At 36.4% G+C, this 19492-nt stretch overlaps 1 protein-coding gene across 1 annotated transcript; it reads left to right on the plus strand.

The window, feature by feature from the left end:
* The first annotated feature begins 367 nt into the window (after positions 1-367).
* On the plus strand, positions 368-17034 carry PPIG (peptidylprolyl isomerase G (cyclophilin G)). The gene is made up of 12 exons (XM_009704129.1): positions 368-448; positions 558-632; positions 2753-2860; positions 3380-3424; positions 5397-5484; positions 6618-6647; positions 6738-6877; positions 12588-12792; positions 13839-14006; positions 14533-14617; positions 15491-15627; positions 15915-17034. The coding sequence occupies exons 1-12, from the start codon at positions 388-390 to the stop codon at positions 17032-17034; spliced, it is 2262 nt and encodes a 753-aa protein (XP_009702431.1). The 5' UTR covers positions 368-387.
* Positions 17035-19492: the final 2458 nt, after the last annotated feature.

The following is a 19492-nucleotide window of genomic DNA, read 5'->3' on the forward strand; positions in this document are numbered from 1 at the left end:
TTCTAGGAGCAGACAACTTAGTTGATTACCTATACTATCTGGATAGCAAGCAGACTTTATTATCCCCGTACCTTACAGTATTTTTTTCTTTCTGTATATCCTCATCTGAAGTATGGCAGTCAAGTTTAAATTTAATACTATTGCAGCAAACATGAATAAAATCACTCATTTGGGTCTACAAAACATGAAAATACCCTAAAATACTTGTGTTTTCTGAACATTTAAAAATACTTATGTTTGCTCTCTGGGTTTTTTTGAAGGTTTGCTTTTCTGCAGTTTTTGTTGTCTTTGTAAAATCTTCTACATTGACTTACACATAGTTGCACTACACAAAAGGAAAAACTAAATTTTATTTTTATTACTTACAGTATTTAAACTTTTGAAGCCATGGGAGTTAAGGTCCAGAGACCTCGTTGCTTTTTTGACATAGCCATCAACAATGTACCTGGTAAGAAAATTAAAATATCAACTCAGTAACATGATATTTGTATACAAGATATATAAGAATAGTACAAATAGCAGTTAACTTCATAATAAATATGGCTTTTTTTTTCTAGCTGGAAGAGTGGTGTTTGAACTGTTTTCAGATGTCTGTCCAAAGACATGTGAGAATTTTCGCTGCCTTTGCACAGGTTTGTAGATTTTTAATTTTATTTATAGTTTTTAATGTAATACCGTGTTAACTAGTTTGATGATGTCTATGTTATTTTTCCTGACATTTTCTTACATATAAAAATAAGTACGTAAAACATTGATTCTTGGTATCTCTAGAGATTTAGCTGATTTCTCATATACATCTGATGTAGAATCAAAGTAGTTGTAGCTTTGGCTTAGTACATTGCAGGGACTATATGCTAATTAACTTTAAATACGGCCACAGTAAGCTGATTTTCTGTTACTAGCATAGATACTACTGTTCACATTATATAACATCATCCAGTCTTGAGAGGTAGCCAGTAAGAGGTCAACTATGCAGACTTACTTTTCAGTCTTATGATACTTTGAAGTATTTAAAGGCTATTGCTGGTATTCATTAGTTGTTTTTTTTTTTTTTCGTCATTTTAATTTTTCTTTGTTGATGGAGACTGGTGATTTCCATTCCTATTGAAATTCAGATTGTTTCTTGGATAAAATACTGAGAAGATTCTCTCCTGGAAGCATTTCCTGACAAAACTATTGTCCTGTGGACTGCATGCTTTTGTTGAAAATGCTGTCAGTTTAACAAAACTTACATTTATTATCAAAAGAAAAAATTTGTGAATGCATAAATAGCATGCGTGCTCTCTGTCTTCAGCATTTTCTGCTTCCTTTCCTTCCAGCTCTGTTGTTTTTCAGGTCAAGGCTCTGTAGCTGTTAATATTGAATCACTTAGCAGTAGTAGTATGATCTGAATCAGGTGTGGGTGCATAACTACGTTTATGTCAAGTTAGCCAAAACACTTAGTGCACCATTCATGATGTTTGCAGGAATGTAGGTATTATCTGATCTGACATTGGGTTTACTGGAACAAAATCAGATTATCAAAATTTGTTAACAAATTTAAACCTTAATGTGATTCTTTTTAATGGCTGTGAGTATGTATCACATGACCATGGCATTCTTGATCTGCTATCAACTCCCCAAAAGTCAGATTTATTGCATAAAGATGTTATTCCCTGCTACTGATTTAAATTTTTGACTTGAAGTCTTTCAACAGCATTTCAGGTCAGTAACAACTACTACTAAGTTCATACTTAGTTCCTGACATTCAAACTCGAAATTCAGATGCTGAGCTACTTTCCTGCTTTAATGTATTGAAGAATAGTGAGGAAAATATATGGGCAGAGTGTTTATGATATTGATCATCAGCAAATTAGTTCAAATTTTGATTTTCTTTGTTTTACTTATTTTTTTTTTCTGGCAGTTTTGAAAAGTATATGCTGTCTTCTTAAAACAGGGATCAACAGCTCCATGTTTTCCTGGCATACCTGCATTAGGCATGTGCCAGGTTAGTGGAACAGATACAGCTTCACATTTATCAAAGTTCCTGTCAAAAGTTTTTTTTCTAGCTAGTCAGATCCATAGGGAGGCACCAGCCTCTTACAGCTAAATAAGAGGAAGAGATCCTTTTCCTTCCAGCATACTCCCACTGATTACCATATTGTTACTTTGAGGTTGGCTCTGCCATTCACAGGACCCACCATGAGCCATTCATCTTGCTAACTCAGCAGAGACCTTATCTATTTGAGGGTAGCAGGGAAAGTAAGAGAGTGGTGGAGCTGGAGCAAAGAGTCTGCTTATGGGTCCCGAGCACCCAAGCTGACGTAAGGGAGGAAGATGGCGGTTGTAATCCTGAGATGGGGAGAGAGCGAGACTCCTTCTCCTTCTCTTTGTTTTTGTTACGAGCTTTTCTGGTACCTTAGCCTTGCCATGTTGTAGCTGAAGATCTGAGTGTTTCTTGCATGCTGCTGAGCAATGCCTGTTACCTTAAACCTAAACTGGCTGTTTAATTTCAGTCAATCTGCATGGAAGAGACCAGAGTTGTATACTAATGTTCTTCTGGTATAACTCTAGAAACAGAAGATAGTTTCTGCTCTACTTTCTTAAATGCTAGTTTCTTATTGGTATTACAGATATGTGTCTGCCTCACAGGCTAATTTTTCAGAGCTTAGTAGATGACTTTGATTAAGCACTTACATAGCACTTTTCTGTAGTGGAGATTCTGCAGCTACAGAGAGTAATTTTGGATTTTGTTCCTCCTCTTCTCCTTTAGGTGAAAAGGGTACAGGAAAATCCACCCAAAAGCCATTGCATTACAAAAGTTGTCTGTTTCACAGGGTTGTGAAAGATTTTATGATCCAAGGAGGTGACTTCAGTGAAGGTATGATGTGAATCTTTGAAGAAAACTTTAATGCTTATGAAATAGAATATTGCAGGAGTTCTGTGTAGCATCATTTACTTGTATTAATTATTCTGTGATGCAACTGGTCTTTTCCCTTCTTTCTGCATAAGGACCTTTACATGAAAACTTATATAATAAACTTATATAAACTTACACACATGTGTGCACACACATTTTTGCTCTGTTATCTCAGTACTTGGAGTACTAAGTACTTTCTATTGAAAGGTTTAAATGTGAACGTAAAATACTGTATCTGCTGCTGGGAAATAAAGAAAAAAGGGGGACTGTAGCAGAATACATGGGAGAATACATTCTTGTTTTCCAAGTTTGCTTTGGGACTACGAAGATGCGTCTTGATCTTCTTTGCATATCTTGAAGAATAGTGTCAGTGACTTGGATGCAGTTGCATCAATATTTCGTATTATGAAGCACCTTGCACTTAACGTGACTCTCTTCATCACTGCTTTAAATTGTAACTGTCACTTTTTCTCTTTAAAGGAAATGGCAGGGGAGGAGAATCCATTTATGGTGGCTTTTTTGAAGGTAAGAGTTTTATCAATCTGCTCTATTTTGGTGTTACTATAAACAATGACCTTTACATTCTGTAGCCTCTGTTTTATAAACCTGAACTCCATTGTTTTTGTTAAGATTTTTCTTAGAGGCATTGACTGTCCAGTTTAGGTTATTTTATTAGACTTTTAAGATATGAACCTTTTTAATTAATCAAAAATTAAAACTGAACTCCTTTGTATTTGCCCATTTCACCAGGTTTATATTTTTATAGCTGTTTTTAAACATACCCTTTGGGCTTGAGCAGGTAGCTGAAAGTCAGAGATTGTCTCTTCTTCCAGTGAAAAAGAGAAAGGCATGACAGAGTCAGGTTTCCTTGCAGGTGTTGATTTAGAAGAAAGCATAAAGCCCTGCTTTCCTGATCCCAAGAGGAATTAATGATAAAGAGGCCATCAGTTTTCTCACAGTCCTGGTTCTTTTTCAGTCAGTGTTGCAGAAGTACCTCTTCTGCACTGCAGTGTGTTTCTCAGCCTGTGTTTGTCTAGAATGTAGTGGAGCATCTCTGTGTTTCTTGGAGCAGTTTTTGTATTACACCTAAATCCATGTGATGGCTAGCTGCCACCAGCAGGAGTAGTTATGCTCCTCCCTCCTTCCTGCCACTTTTCTTTTAACATTGGTTCTTGTCTGAGCTGGCAGCAAACAATCAAAAGAATTATTCACTATTTTAGTAGGGGCAGGCTGCAATTTTATATCAGACCTTGAGTTGAATCAACAGTTTGCAACTGCCAGCAGAGGGAGGAGGTCTTGCCTTGCACTGACTCTCAGTCAGATCAAACTTTCAGCTGATTCAGCTTGCCCAAAGACTATTGCAGCAAAAAAAAGGTATTTATTTCCATATTAGTGAGTGAACGCAATTTGATAATTTGTCGGGCATCAGAACCAATAAATGGGTAGCTGGGTTTGAGGAAATGTGTGGTTGGGGGAGATGGAAGAAGGAGGAAAACCTCTACATGCCTTCTGGCAGTTGCAAGCTGGCTGTTCAACTCAGCCACAGTATGAAACTGAATTTGTGGGAGTATTTGCTTTTCTGGATCCCCCTTAACCAACTCACCATAGGATTAGCTTGACACTTGATGCTGTGCCAGATAGCAATTCTGCAGGTGACTGGAGAATGAGTCCCTTTCGCTGCCAGTGGCGCAGAGTGATGTGAAACCATAGCCTTACAGATGGTGTACTTTTCTTCTTTGTTAATGCTTGCTCCTGCCATCTGTATCTAAACAATATTGAGAAAACTTCCTCTGAAGAGTTTGTATCCCTGTAACAGCCTTTATGCTGTTTTGGGAAAGGAGGGAGATAGGATAATCTCTTACAGATGTCTTAAATGAGGAATGGTAATTACATTTCACAATTCCATTGGGATTTAGTTGGTACTGTTACAATGATTTGCTCATCAGAAGTAGGATTCATTCAAGTTAAACTTATTTTCTTGATGGCCAGCTTGATAAGTTCATCTGTGTTTCTGACAGACAAACTGAAGTCGTTTGGGATTGCTATCAAACTGGATATCCCCGTGTATTAAAAAATAATAGAACATCAAAACTGCCTGAAAACGAGGGGTTTCTTAATAGTTAATGCACAGCTGAAAAAATTCTTCTGCTCCAAAGAGACAGTGATCAGTATGTGCAGAATAGGAAGAGCAACAACTTAAAATTATGAGGTCTCTGCTAACGGTGGTAGGAAACAAATCTCTTGTTCAAGAATGCTCAATTTTTTAGTTTCTTCTCAGGCTGTCAACCATTGATACATATTTCTCCTTATTAAATTGCATTATTTAGAATGGGAGGAATAATGTATTAAAAAGTAGCTCTTATTTTGAATCTATTTTTAATACAACTTCTACTGAAGTGACTAGAAGATTTATTTAATAAGGATGAGTTTACTTAGATTATAGCGTTTATCTAAGCATATGTGGTATATTTAAAGTAACTGAAAACACTTTCTTTAGATGAAAGCTTTGCTGTAAAGCACAACAAAGAATTTCTCCTTTCAATGGCCAACAGAGGGAAAGATACCAATGGTTCACAGTTCTTTATGTAAGTATTGTACTGTTCTGATATGTGTGTGTGGTTTGCCATTTGTAAGCTATAAAGGTAATCCTTTTAAATATTGAAGACTAACTCCTCTGCAAACCTAGAGTTGATGTTTTTTCACAAAGTTGCATGGAAGTAGCCATTTTCCTAATGCGCTGTTTAGGCAGCCTGACTATTTTTATCACTTTTGTGTTTAGTGCTTATTGTCTATGCAAAAGAGCTCTTGGTAGTTTTCAGTTGTTGTGTTCTAACTTGGGCAATAAAGCAAACCTTTCAGTTCCTTGTAGAGCTCTTATCACTTTCTTCTAATAAGTGATGTCTGGAAGGAAGCAAAACAGCTCTGAGGGTTCTGAAAAGCACTAGAGGGTTTTTTTTGTCACAAAATAACTTTTCAATGCAATCTCATTTATAGTCAAAACTTAAATTCTTAAAACACATTGCAGTAGACTCTTAAATCTAATTTATCTACAGAAAACGTTCTTGAAATACGTCAGTCTTACCTATGTTTCATGACCTTAATTAACATACTGAGTTGTGGATGTCACTTACCATTAGACCCTTATATTGGGATTTCTGACTGGTCGTTACTGTAATTATCACAGTTTTTTACTTCTGCCATGGGTGACATCTGTATGCCTTAGTAATGCTAGTATAGGGGAAAGCTGAGAGAAAGTCAGTTCTACTTTCTTGTCAAATAATCTGTATGTACAGATATTTTTTTCTTCCTTTAATTTCTGATTATTTTCTAATGTATAGAAGGTTATTAGCAGTTTTCCTGCTCTGAGACAGTTGCCTTAATTTTGATATCTGTTCCTGGTAGTATTTATAGAATTTAATAAATAGAATACTACTTATATCCTATATGAGGATGCTATCTAAAAATTTATGTGCACTTTCATTTGTTCAGTAAAATGTGATAATCAAAGTAATGAATTGAATAGGTAGTTTAATGTATAAAACATTAAATACTTTTAACTGAACACAGTAATATATATAGATAGATTTTGTTCAATTTTATTAGTTCGCTCAAATAACTTCCACCTTCATATATGTTATATGACATGCTTTAAATGCTGACTGCTTTCCACTAATACTGACTTTGTTTTTCTCTTTAAATTAAAATCTCGAAACAACAGAACAACTAAACCTACACCTCACTTAGATGGGTAAATATCTCTTATCTTCTTATGTTTGTTTGGGAACTACCTTGAGAAAATTAAGTACTAAGAATTCTTACTTTTGTTTAAATTCTTCAGACATCATGTTGTTTTTGGACAAGTCATCTCGGGTCAGGAAGTTGTGAGAGAAATAGAAAACCAGAAAACAGATGCATCTAGTAAACCATATGCTGAAGTACGCATACTGAGTTGTGGAGAGTTAATTCCAAAATCCAAAGGTAAAGTTGAACTGTACATTTATATAAATGCAAACTATGAGGTAATTTGCTCGTTTTCTTCCCTGTTGGTTGCTTATAAAAATATGCAGAAACTTATTTGTGGTGGATGGAGGGGCAATTGATGAAAAGGTGAATAACATTGCAGTACAGTTTGTCTTCTAAAAGACTTAAAAGGTGTTGATGCAGAAGACATTAAAGAAACATCATATATGCTTTCTTCAAACCTTCTCCTGTCTTGGGTGTCCTTATACTAGCTAAATTTTAGTACAAAGCTGTCAAGCACTTGTCCCATAGAAAGTAGAGTGCTATGTTAAGAAGATTGATGGCAGTCTGACTTTATTTGATAACTGCTGCTTTTTTTGCAGGTATTGAACTTATTTCAAGTTTCTTTCAGGTAAATCTTCAGAACAGGCACTTACAGTAGAAAAGCCTGGATTTGCCCTGTGGCAGATATCCTTTTTAAGTTAATATAAACTATATTCTTAGACAGGAATATAGCAGAACCTGCCTTTCTTTCTGGAAGGGATGCCCTGCTCTGGCATTCCAGAGCTGAGCATGGTATTGGAGATTCGATTCTACTTCTCTTACAAAATAAAGCTCAATCTAAGATGTTGCTGTCACTCTGGAGAATCTCATTACAGGAAACCCAGGATGCATGTTTGCTAGGAACTATGATAGTGATCATTAGGCTTTGTCATTTGTAGCACCTTCTGCTGATACGTACTGTGAAGGGTTACACCAAGGATATTGGAAGCACGAGACAAGAATAATTGTTTCTTTGGCCTGAGGAAAATACAGGCATTCAAACTTGAGCTTCTTAGTTTTTCCTCTCCTTTTTGATGCAGTTCTGTGTTCATCTGTTGTGATGTCTAGCAGAATGAGTTTGGAGTCTGAAATGATCTCTTCAACACCTTCAGAATTCCAAGCAAAGTTATCTTATGGCTTCTGACTTCTCAAAGGTCCTAGAACTACTTAGACAAACTCGTAAGTCACCCTGAGTGTTAGGACATAATTTTGGTTTTCTAGACAGTACTCAGGAACATGGTATCAGAAAATGCATTGGTGGCGTAGATTAGAAAATAAAACAAAACCATACAGATAGAGAATGGGTGAAGCTAGTGAGTGACATACCCACTCTGTATATATGTCTTCCTTGGTTTGCCACACTCTCTTTTTGGTCTGCTCTAGAACACTTGAAATTGAGTGACTAAATGAAAGTTTTGGCACTGAGCAGTCTGATGACTTAAAGCCATTAAACAGGACTTTAAAGTACTTGTCTCAAAAGAGTGAGTAAAATATATACAAAATGTTTTTTTTTCCTTTAACTTCTCCTAAAGGAGAACAGGCTTCTGGAAAGATCTGACTGTCTGGTCCTACCCATTTGTCTGTGTCCTTGTGCCTCTTTGCCACAGTACTGCTGGGATCCTGGAGACTCTGCTTCCTGTAGCTGGTGTGCCACAGAGGGAAATTGGTGCCAGGGCGATGGGGTAGCCCACTCAACTGACTATAAGACACAATACTAGATAATGGTGGGCAGCAGGAGTTTCTGGAGAACAAGAGGCCTTAGGCACCAGGATTGGGCAGGTGGAGGGCAGAGCTGAGTGCGGGGAGATGTGGGCCCTAAGAGGCCCTAATGCAGAGCCAGCCTGATGAAATTTGGAAACTGTTCCATTTCCTTTTATAAATACGTACTTGTTACACTCTGAATGTATATATATATTTAGAGAAGGTAAAACTGATAAAAAATATTACAGAGACTTTTTATTAAATATAGTGCTTTAACAAGGACGTTGAGCATAAGTTTCGGAAAAGAGACCAGGTATCTTTGTCTGGACCAACAAGGGAAGTAAAAAAATGAGACCCATCTTTTGGAAGTATTTCGCAAGAAGCTCTAAAAATACGTGGTAAGAACCAGCTGATTTCAATCAGCAGGCTGTCCTAAAAGGATAAGACAATTTGCTCATTTATACTGCACCCAGAAATGACCAGAAGACTAATACAATCTGTGAAGTACAGAGGTTGTGTTTCAGTTGGTTGTCAGGCTTTCATTAGTCATGTATCAAATGAGGCTTGTGAATAAACACATAAAAAACACCATGAAAAAAGTCACTGTAGAAGTCATACAGATACGACTTGTGTCTGTGATGCTAATCTGAAAAATCAATGCAATTTTGTGCAATGGGATTAAATTTCATCCACTGTACCAGTGTGGGGATGCGGTAACGTTAGAAGGAGAAAAAGGTATCCGTAAAGAGTATGACCACAAAAAGAGGGGCTGAGATTTTTCTGCGCCTTGAATCTGATCCACTGTTACCTGAATTGCATCCCAGGTAGCTTGGGGTCATCCAGATCTTTTATCTCAGCCAGTTCTTTTAGAAGCAAGTGTTCTGCATCACTGTGATGAGGAAGTCTTTCACCACTGTATATATCACTGCATTCTGAATGGAAGACCTGACAGAGCAGGATGCTGGATTCCTACAAAAGAGGTGTTGGCTTACATAGATGATCTAATGCTACCAGCTCATACTTTGCTGAAGATAAGGAGCAATACTGCCTTAGCTTTCATTATGGATATTGTCATGAAAACATTGGAACAGTACTGAGGGCTGCTGGTAGATCTAGAACATCAGTGCATCACAGTCTACAGCCAGAAGGTGTTCTAGGTGACATGGTAGGTGAGAAGATGAATTGATGGGAGTAAAATATGATAGCTTCATATATTTGAGATTTTACTTTTTTACATTCAATAACTATATTACAGAACAAAAGTTAAGAGATGATGCTACGAATGAGAGCTTAACTGTTGCTTTTCTGAGAAATGCTGACTCTCTTCTCCATTAGGAACCCATAATTGTTTGCCTCTGTGGTTGGTATAATATATCCACACTTAACTTTGCTACTCTAAAGCATACCCAGTTATGTCCATTTTCCAAGAGACAATGTGAAGTTCCCACAGCACATCATCTATCCTTAGAAGCTGTCTGAAGTGCAACTAGAAATGTGTTTTGGGCAACTATGGATCTGTCCTCACTGATTTTTATAATTCTAGCCCAAATGAAAATTATTTTTCCCATGAAAAGTTAAGTACTAGCTTATTATTGCAAATAATGTGTCCCTAAGCATTTTACTTATTATCCCCAAGACTCATTTTTATTCTCTTCTCTGACCTATTTAGCAAAGAATTTTTATGGAAGTTTTATTGCTTTTGATCATCCTTGAAAAACTGCTACCTGCCATCATGCAGTTTTGCAAAATGAGATCAAGTTAGTGTTGAATTTGAGAATTTCCACGTTGAGCACACATGAATGCGGTTACAGATACTTACTACTAACTCTTGAGAGTCAGTCAACTCAATAATGCCTGCTAAGCAGTTGGAGAATCTAATACTGATAATTCCAAAAATTGATATGCTGTTGCATTAAATAGCCATTTATGTTTTCAGAAGGGCAGTTATGAGATCTACTCATAGAATTGTTTCCTCTGCCTCAAGTTCTCTACATGTGTCATTTTTATTTTTTTTTTTCCTTCAGATCTCTGAGCTGTTTATATAGAACTAAAATAACTCATTTTCAAAATAGCTGCACACTGGAAGTTGAATAGCTCTTAATAGATACTTAGTATTTGGTACTGCTGCCACTCTCACTTTTTTCCTGGACACTTGTAAGTGTGGTCTGTGATCAGAGCTTACTAACAGGGAATTCTGAAGTGGCATTTTTCTTCCCATCCATATGTACAAAATCAAGGGTAATCGTAAGTAAAAAGCTGGTTAATAATCTGTAATTCTTTGAAGTTCTTGAAATCTTTTATCTTCTGATACTTGAGTTATTGTAATACCCAAGAGGACTTTCTTTCTGCAGACCAAGGTCAAAACTCATCTAGTAAGAAAGTTACCATAACATATTTTTAACTTTTTTTTTTACAAGAGTTTCTTTAATTACTTGCCTTAATTATTTTATAACAATAACTGGTACACAATAGCTAAGTACAAATTGCATCATCTTGTTGGGCACAAGGGGAAGCCAATAGAAGAAATGCTTGGCTAGACTAAACAGTTGAATTTCTCTGTCTTTAATAGAAAAAAACGTAGGCTATTCAGGGAGACATCTTTATGTTCTCTGCTATATGAAAACATTGTGTTCTCTGTGTCTGAATAGTTTTCAGATGCAGACAGGCTCCATAGTCATAATCCTGTCTTTGGTGCCAAATGTTTTCCCTTACCTGTTTTGTGCAGAAGAAGAGCAGGGGGTGGGAGGTTGCATTTAAACTGCTTGTATGTTGGTGTAGGTCAGCTAATATCTCTAAACCATTAATTCTTTGGAAAAGCTTTGCAAAATAGGCTAATACTTTCAGCTAGGATTCATGCGCAATTTTAAAACTCATTTCTGTCTCTCATCTGAAGCCTGTTCTAAGGTCTTAACAGGTGTTCTCCTAAAATATGGATTGTTTGCTGTGACAAAGAAACAGGCTGTTTGGACACTGATGCTTATTTTTGGTGTATTTTTCTTCTGTTTAATGGTGAAGGTTCTGTTTCTTCTGTCTGTGGCTGTAGTATGTTGTGTAGTGAATGGTGGGCTATCTTTGCAGTTTGCAATGGCAAAGTAAAATAACATTGGATGCTAATTAGAAAAGTCAACTGCAGCAGTCCAAAGTCAACCAGTGTGCTCATCTTGATTTTTCTGGATAGAGCTTTTAATTTTCTGGACAATAGTTGGACAGGAATTTCCTAACACATAGGAAGAGTATTCATGCTATTTAACTGATTTACCTGAAGTGCCACAACTCAGAAGCCTAGACTTCCTTTAGTGAAGTTTTTATAGTACCTTTTTTATTGTATATATTTTTTTCAAATTAGTGTGACTCTGAAATAATGCTTGCATCACTTTTAATAGTTTACATAGGTCTCAGATAAGTTAAAGGGCATAAAAAGGGTGTTTGTTCTTGGATTAGTTCCTGTCAGACTAATACCAGATTGCCAGTAAGTTGCTGATTTGCAGCTTCAGCAGCCACATGAGAAATGGTGAAATACGTAATTAAGGACGAGTCTACTCTTTAGTAGTGTTCCTTTTCATACCAGATGGTTAGTAAGTTATTTGTATCTTTCTGTTAAAAACAAAAAAAATCCAAAACAAACAAACCAACCAAACAAAAAACCTAACACATGATGAGCTGGAGGATTAGGACTGTTCTCTGAGCATGGTTTCACTTAGCAGGAGGGTTGGTGGTTTGAATCTTCCCTCTGAGCTAAATTCAATGAGTAATCAGTTTAGTTTATGCCACTTCTGTTTCAAAACTTCTCTTGTTTGTGATTTGAATAGATTTTATATGAAGTTAAACCTGAAGCCAAAGAAATTTTTTTTATAAATGCTTTCTAAATAAATTATAAATAATTTTTCATATGTAGCTTATGTTGTGTAAAACATCATTTGAAAACTTAAAGGTCTACAAGTTCTTGACAGTATAAATTTGATACTTTAGAGCTTCATAAATACAAAATGTTTGAAATTTCTGATGTATTTCTAGGCATATCCTTTATTGTACTTGGGAGAAACAGTGTTTTCTCCAAAATTTCAATTTGTTCTTAAATATTGTGATGAAGTAGTCCCACAATACAATTGGAAGAAGCTCAGGCAGATACTAGATAAGTTGATTTTCTGAGATTTGTTTAGAAGTGTGTGATATTAAAATGTGTCTCTGCTATTCTGACTTAAAGCCAAGAAAGAAGAAAAGAAAAGACACAAGTCATCTTCCTCATCCAGTGACTCGGAAAGTTCGAGTGATTCAGAATCATCTTCTGATTCATCATCAGATTCTGAGAGTGCTTCAGAAGAGAAATCTAAAAAACGAAAAAAGAAACACAAGAAAAATTCCAAGAAACATAAGAAAGAAAAGAAAAAGAGAAAGAAAAGCAAGAAAAGGTCAATTTTGAGATTTTGCTTTGTTACCTGCATACCATACAGTACCGTTTTCTTGTCTAGTAATTATAGAATAGTATTCTGTAACTAGTGGAGTAGATATTTTGAAGTTTGGGAGACAATCAGTTTCCATGTACAAGCTTAAATTTTTCTGATGTGATGGCAAAGGACAGTGTCCATGTGCCTACGTGCTGCAGCTTGTAAAGGAGTGAGGAAGTGGACTAAGGCTTACGTATATTTGGCTTGAAAAGTTGCAGGAGTGCTTGGTTTGAAATGGGTGGTGATGGCTTGTTTCCCTAAATTCGCTTCTGTACAATTCAATTGAAATTATATGCAGTGGGACTTACTAGAATGTAGTACGCAGGAATAAAAGCAAAGCTGAACAATTAATAAATGAACATACTTAGCAACATTATTTCTGTCTCATATGCCAAAAGCCTTGCACTGGAAGATAATAAAACTCAAAAGGCACTCTGGCTTCTGAAAATGTTATTTCTAACCTAATAGTTTTGCTTATAGTTCAATGTGAGATACAGGTTGTGTCAGTGCAAGTCATACTTTTTGAAGCTTGCAATAAAACGTAAGATCTGTTCACTTAGGGCAGTGCTGCCTAAACATTGTTTCTGTGGGACTAAGCCCATTTCACACAAGTTTGTTTATATCAACTGCTTGGAATTACAGTAGTTTGTTGCCAGTTATCTGTGCTTGTGTAAAATCTGAATTTGACTCTCCTGATAGTGTTTTCTCAAGAAAATAATTTTTTTAAAAAAAAAAATATCTAAATAGAGAGTAAATGTATGTTCAGTGTTGCACCATTGGAAGTCATAGGTAAAAAATGAAAACGTTGGTCAGAAATCTACTGCAGTTGTACATTTTGGAGCAAAGATACCAGCAGGGGGGGAAGTTGCTTCTGAAAAAGCCGTTTCCTGAGTTTTTTGTGGTGTCATTGTGTATTGAATTAAGAGAATTTCTGAATTATTTAAATAGATTGAAAGGTCTTGCCTCATCCAAATAACTCACTTTAAATATTTTTTTATACAAAAATAAAGCTCATCCAGTGAAAGTGAAGATGAAAACCCTGAAGCACAGCCATTATCTACTGTCCGTCCTGAAGAAATTCCTCCTGTACCTGAAAACCGATTCCTGATGAGGAAAAGTCCTCCTAAAGTAGATGAGAAGGAAAAAGAGAGGAAAAGCAGAGAGAAGGAAAGAGAAAGGTAATATATCTGTGTTGAGTTTGACTATGGTCATGTCACTGTTTTAGGACTCTCATGTTAAATGAGTCCTTTCCGTGTTAAACAGTTCCATGTTGTGAGCACTGCTGGATGAAAAGTGGATTTTTCAGTTTATTGGCACCTGTTGTCTTTGTCCTAGAACAAAGGCTTAGTCTTTGAAAATGGTTTTGGTGAATGAAAAATTTAAAATGACTGATTCAAGAAAAAGAAAGTAAAATGCGGTGCAATTTCATTTAGACTTTGTTGGAATTGTCCAATCTGAATCTATGACTTACTCTTCTTTTAAAAATGGAATAACCTGGAGATCTTGTGAAATATTTTGTGGTCACAGAATCTGTGGTTTTTACTGTGTGGTTGTTACTGTCTGCACTGATAATAAAAAAATAAAATTAAATGTGTGTTTTCATTTAGCTTAATTTATGAAGAGTTTTTTTCACTTGGTTTTATGTTCTCTTTCCTTCTTTCTTTGCTGTTATAAACAATATAACTTTTTAAAAATTATTTTTAGTAACCTATCGAATTCACAGTCAACATACCAGAGGAGGCTGTTAGTGACCAGATCTGGAAGGAAAATAAAAGGAAGAGGACCAAGGGTAAATAAATGTTTACAATCTGTTCCGCAACATAAACAAGGTGGTAGCACAGTCTTACTGGTAGTGTTACTAACCATTTTCATTAGGATGGCTGACTTAAAAGAAACAAACAAAAACAAACCCCCCAAAATAAACAAAAAACCCCAAAAGAGGCAGGATTTATGGTGCATCATAATTGATTCGGGGACTGAAGCTTGAAGGAAGACAACAAGGAAATTTAAATTATTTCCTGTTTGCATGTGAGTTTATTTGAAGGGAGGGAGGAGGGGAACAAAAAATGCTTTCTTTGTGTTACTGTAGTATTCTGTGAATTAGAGAATGGAATTAGCTCAAAAAGGGTTCTAGTGAACATCAGAACCAGTACGACATCAGTGCCAGAAATGCGGGGAAAACGCCCGTTTCTGGCAGTGGGGAGCTGTCAGACTGGTTCTTCTGATTTTGTGAAGCCATATGCTATGCACTGCTTGTAGCAAATGTTTTTAGTAACAGAAGTCTCTATCCCTCAAATTTTCAGTAAAAACCTTAAAGAAAAAGTGTGAAGTATTGTTTTTGTGTTGCTGGTCAAAGCTAAGAAGAATTTTCAGTGTTAGAAAAGTGAGTTGCTTTTGTGCTAACTAAAAGCAACAGAAGAACTTTCAGCTGAGTACAAAATTCCTGAAATAGAAGTTAACCTTAAAAATCGTTTTTTCATCAGACCTTTTCTATTCCTGCTTTAGCTGAATGTCAAATATATTTTTCAGTAAGTTAATATATACATGTAAAGTGTCATATTAGGTGCTATGTAGAATTGACCGCCAGGGATAAAAATCTTGCTTAGCTATCACAGCATGTGAAATTCAAACTTACACCAAATTTTCTCTTTTTCCCTTCAAGCGTTACCGGACACCTTCCAGATCCAGGTCAAGAGATCGATTCCGACGCAGTGAAACTCCTCCACATTGGAGGCAAGAAATGCAAAGAGCTCAAAGAATGAGAGTGTCTAGTGGAGAAAGATGGATAAAAGGGGACAAGTAAGATTACTTTTCTCTGGAATATATACATTGAAATTTTTTATATATTAAAAGTAATACCTGTCATCTTAGATTTTCAATTACAGTTACATCCAAAAACCAGGGCACTGACTTGGTTATCCGATTACTTAACTGTGTCTGATTTTAATCATGCTACTGTAAATATATAGTTATTAATAGAGCCTAATGTGATTTAAGTTTCAGTTGTGAAGCTGCCTTCTGACTTAATTTTTCAGAGTGGAGGGGATTCAAAATATTTTAAAAAATCCTATCTTTCTCTCTCCAAGGAGTGAAATAAATGAAAACAAGAAAGATAATCAAAAAAGCCCAGGAAGAGGAAAAGAGAGAAAAATATCAGACCACAGACAAGTTTCTGAAAGTCCAAGCAGAAGAGGAGAAAAAGAGAAGAAAAAAGATCACAAATCCAGCAGTAAAGACAGGGAGACAAGAAGGAATTCAGAAAAAGATGACAAGCATAACAAAAGCAAGGCCAAGAAAAGAGCTAAATCTAGAAGCCATAGTAAAAGCCGAGAGAAATCAAAAAGTAAAGAGAGAGACTCTAAGCACAGTAGACATGATGAAAAGAGAATAAGATCAAGAAGCAAAGAGAGAGACCATGAGAAAGGTAGAGAAAAAGAAAAGCGCTATGATTCTAGAGGGAGAGATAAAGAAAGAAGTAGGAGCAAGGAGAGAAGTAAAAGGGCAGGCTCAAGAAGTAACGAACAAGACCATAGGAAGAGTAAAGACAGGGAAAAACGTAAGTCAAGAAGCAAAGAGCGTGAGCATGCTAGAGGAAAGCATAGTTCCAGCAGTAGAACAAGGGATCGAAGCAAGAGCCGAGATAGGGGTAGGAGAGGAAGATCGAGAAGCAGAGACAGAGATCGCAGTAGAAGTAAAGACTATTCAAGGAACAGAGATAGAGAAACAAGAAGAAGAGGAAGATCAAGAAGCAGAGAAAGGAGAGGTACACCAGATAAATACAGAGGAAGAGAAAATAGAAGGAGGAGAGACTCGAGGAGCTCAGAGGGGGAGGAAAGTCAAAGCAGAAACAGAGAGCGGTATTCAAATAGAGAAAGCAGAAGCTCATATAGGAGAAATGATACTGAAAGCCAAAGGAAGAGGCGTTCAAAAAGCCGTGAAAGTAGCAGTCCTGAATCCAGTAAAGATAAGAAGTCTAGTAGAGATCAGGATAGAAGTCCAGACTCAAAAAAGAGACCAAGTAGCAAAGAGAGAGAATCAAAAAAGTCATATTCACGCAGCAGTAAAGAAAAGGAAAAGACCAGATCCTCAGCAGAGAAAGAAATAAACCAAAAATCAAAGAGTCAGGAAAGAGATCATGCCCCTAGTAAGGATAAAAAGTCTGATCATGAAACAAGTCCTGGAACAGATGACGACCGGCACGGATGAAGTTGTGGACTTAATGTTTCCGTTGTCTCAAAATTTTAGAGACATTTTGGGGAACGCCTTTTTTTAAGATGTGGACTTCAGTTTGGTCTTTTGATAATCTAAAACCTGGATCATTTGTACTGCTAAAGTTTTAATAAACTTGAAATGAAAAACAAATTATATGTGTAATACAGTGTGCTGTGTTTTAAATATTTCATTAGTTTCTGTATCCTTCTTGTGTGTTGGCAGCTAGAAAGGTAACTTCTATGCTGCATTTATTTTTTACCTGATGAACTTAGTTTAGTGCAAACAATGGCTGCCTGTGAAGAAGCTTCTTTCATATGTGAAGAAGAAAGCTGCAAATATAGTAGATGTTATCTTAAAGCTAGGAGAATGTTGCAAGGTGTCCATCACTCCAGTGTTGCTACATCTGTATTTCAGTAGGTATAAATCCTAAGGAAATTAATTTATAGAGGAAAGTTACGTTGGGGTTTTTTTGTAATCACAAAGTGAAATTAATTTAAGTAAATCTTCACTGTTTATTCTTCTGTCACTGTCAACAGTACAATTCATTCATGCTGTAAGGCAGTCATCTGTGTTTGGGAGTTATTTCTTTATCCTAAAAAAAAATTTTTTTGAAGTGCTCATCAGTGTAATTTTTTTTCCCTGTAACCTCCTTTTTTTGTTCCATGCTTTCATGTTTGTCTACTGCAGAAGTTCACCTTGGATGCTTCAGACTACCCTGCTTCAGTTGCTAATTAATGGATGCACAGAGATGAAAGAGATTACCAGAATTCACAGTGGGTGTCAGAGTAAGGAACCAGGAAATCCTTTCTACTGTTGCTGCTTCTTAGCAGTCTATGAGAAAACTGTTGCAGTTCTCCAATACTGGTTTTTGGGGTGGTTGAAGCAGGATTTCAAGTAATGTTTTAAGACAGGCTCTTAATTTTTTTAAACAAAAATTTGCTTTCCTCCCCACATCCCCTCATTCTAAAGACTGTACTGTGAATTCCTCCTTATTCTCTACTACATGTGTGTCCTCCTCAAACCAGTTCCCCCCCCTTTTCTGCTTTCTTCTCCTGCCTCTAGGACCCACCCTGTTTGTCTCACCACCACACCTTCACATGAAAGAGAAGGAGGTTGGCTTGTGCTGCTAAAAAAAAATGCCCACATACTGTGTGATCACTTGTGGTAACTGAATGTAGTGGGCTGAGAGGAGGATAGGTTTGGTACAAACCCCAAGACTTCTTTCAGTCCTTTGAACTATTCATGCCAAAGGCTGGCAAATCTTGAAATTCCTGAAGAGAAGTGAAGCATTAATGTAAAGCTGTGTCAAAACGAAACAATGTTTTAATAGTTGATTTTTTTGGCAGATCTTTGAGTCTATGACATAACTTGTTCTTACTGTCTTTGTTATGAGTTGTCAGTATTTTTGCTATATAACCCACTTTGTGATCAGTGTGTGTCTCTGGCAGGTTAGCAGAATTGCTGAAACATGGCCTGACATTGTGATCCAGGCATTTGTTATTCTAAAGGAAAACAAATAGTTATGTCTTGAAAGCAGAATACAATACAGCATTGTGAACAAGATAAGCAACCTTTTTAACAGAAGCAAACTAGAAATGTGTAGTGTTACTTTTGAGCAGAATAGTGGAGCTGCTGTGGACCTACTTTGGCTATCGCCTTTTTTTCTTATGTTTTGGTATGAATTTGGCATTGCAGCGGTCATTTCATGCCGGAGGTGTGAAAATGTGTCCCAAGCCCACATATGGGTGGGTGATACAGCTGTTACTTAAGAGAGCTTATAGGAGTGAACTGAAGACCTGTATAGTGGAACTGTTCTGTGTGAAACCGCTCTGAACTGTGTATTACTTTGGAGAAGCAGTAGTCCTATTTTGGCGGACTGTAGTAAGAAAAAGCTAGGAAGTTAGGCTTAGGAGAATTGTACGGCAGCTTGGACAGAGGCTTCCTTGGTGCATTTATACTGTGCTACGCATGCCATGTGCTTCACAGTCTCATTTTAAGACTGTTTGCAATGTCCTTTCATTATTTTTTATGGAGCTGACACACAAACAAACTACTGCTGAAGAAGTATGTTTGCACTACTGAGAATATTCTTGCCAATACCACTGAAGCTCATATAAGCATGCGAACAAACAAAAAAACCCCTCAACTATATTGACTCTGTTGTAGAAGAGGGGAAAAAAATGCAAGCGGTCAGCAATAAGACAATCTATAGGAATTGTTCAAAAATGTTACAAAGCCTTTAATTTAAAATCTCAAAATGGAGATTATATCCAATTGTAGTTTGCAGTTGTGTGTAACTAGTTATTTCAAAAGATGCACTTGTATACCCTTTCATATTGATTTTTTTTGTTACAGTTCAGAAAATTATTTGTACAATTAAACAAACTCTGATTCTTTAATAGCATGTTAAAAATTCATCTGAGTTGGTGGCACAAAGCTAATTTTCTTGGTT

The sequence above is a fragment of the Cariama cristata genome, unplaced genomic scaffold (assembly GCF_000690535.1).
Source record: "Cariama cristata isolate BGI_N322 unplaced genomic scaffold, ASM69053v1 scaffold38997, whole genome shotgun sequence".
Lineage (NCBI taxonomy): Eukaryota > Metazoa > Chordata > Aves > Cariamiformes > Cariamidae > Cariama > Cariama cristata.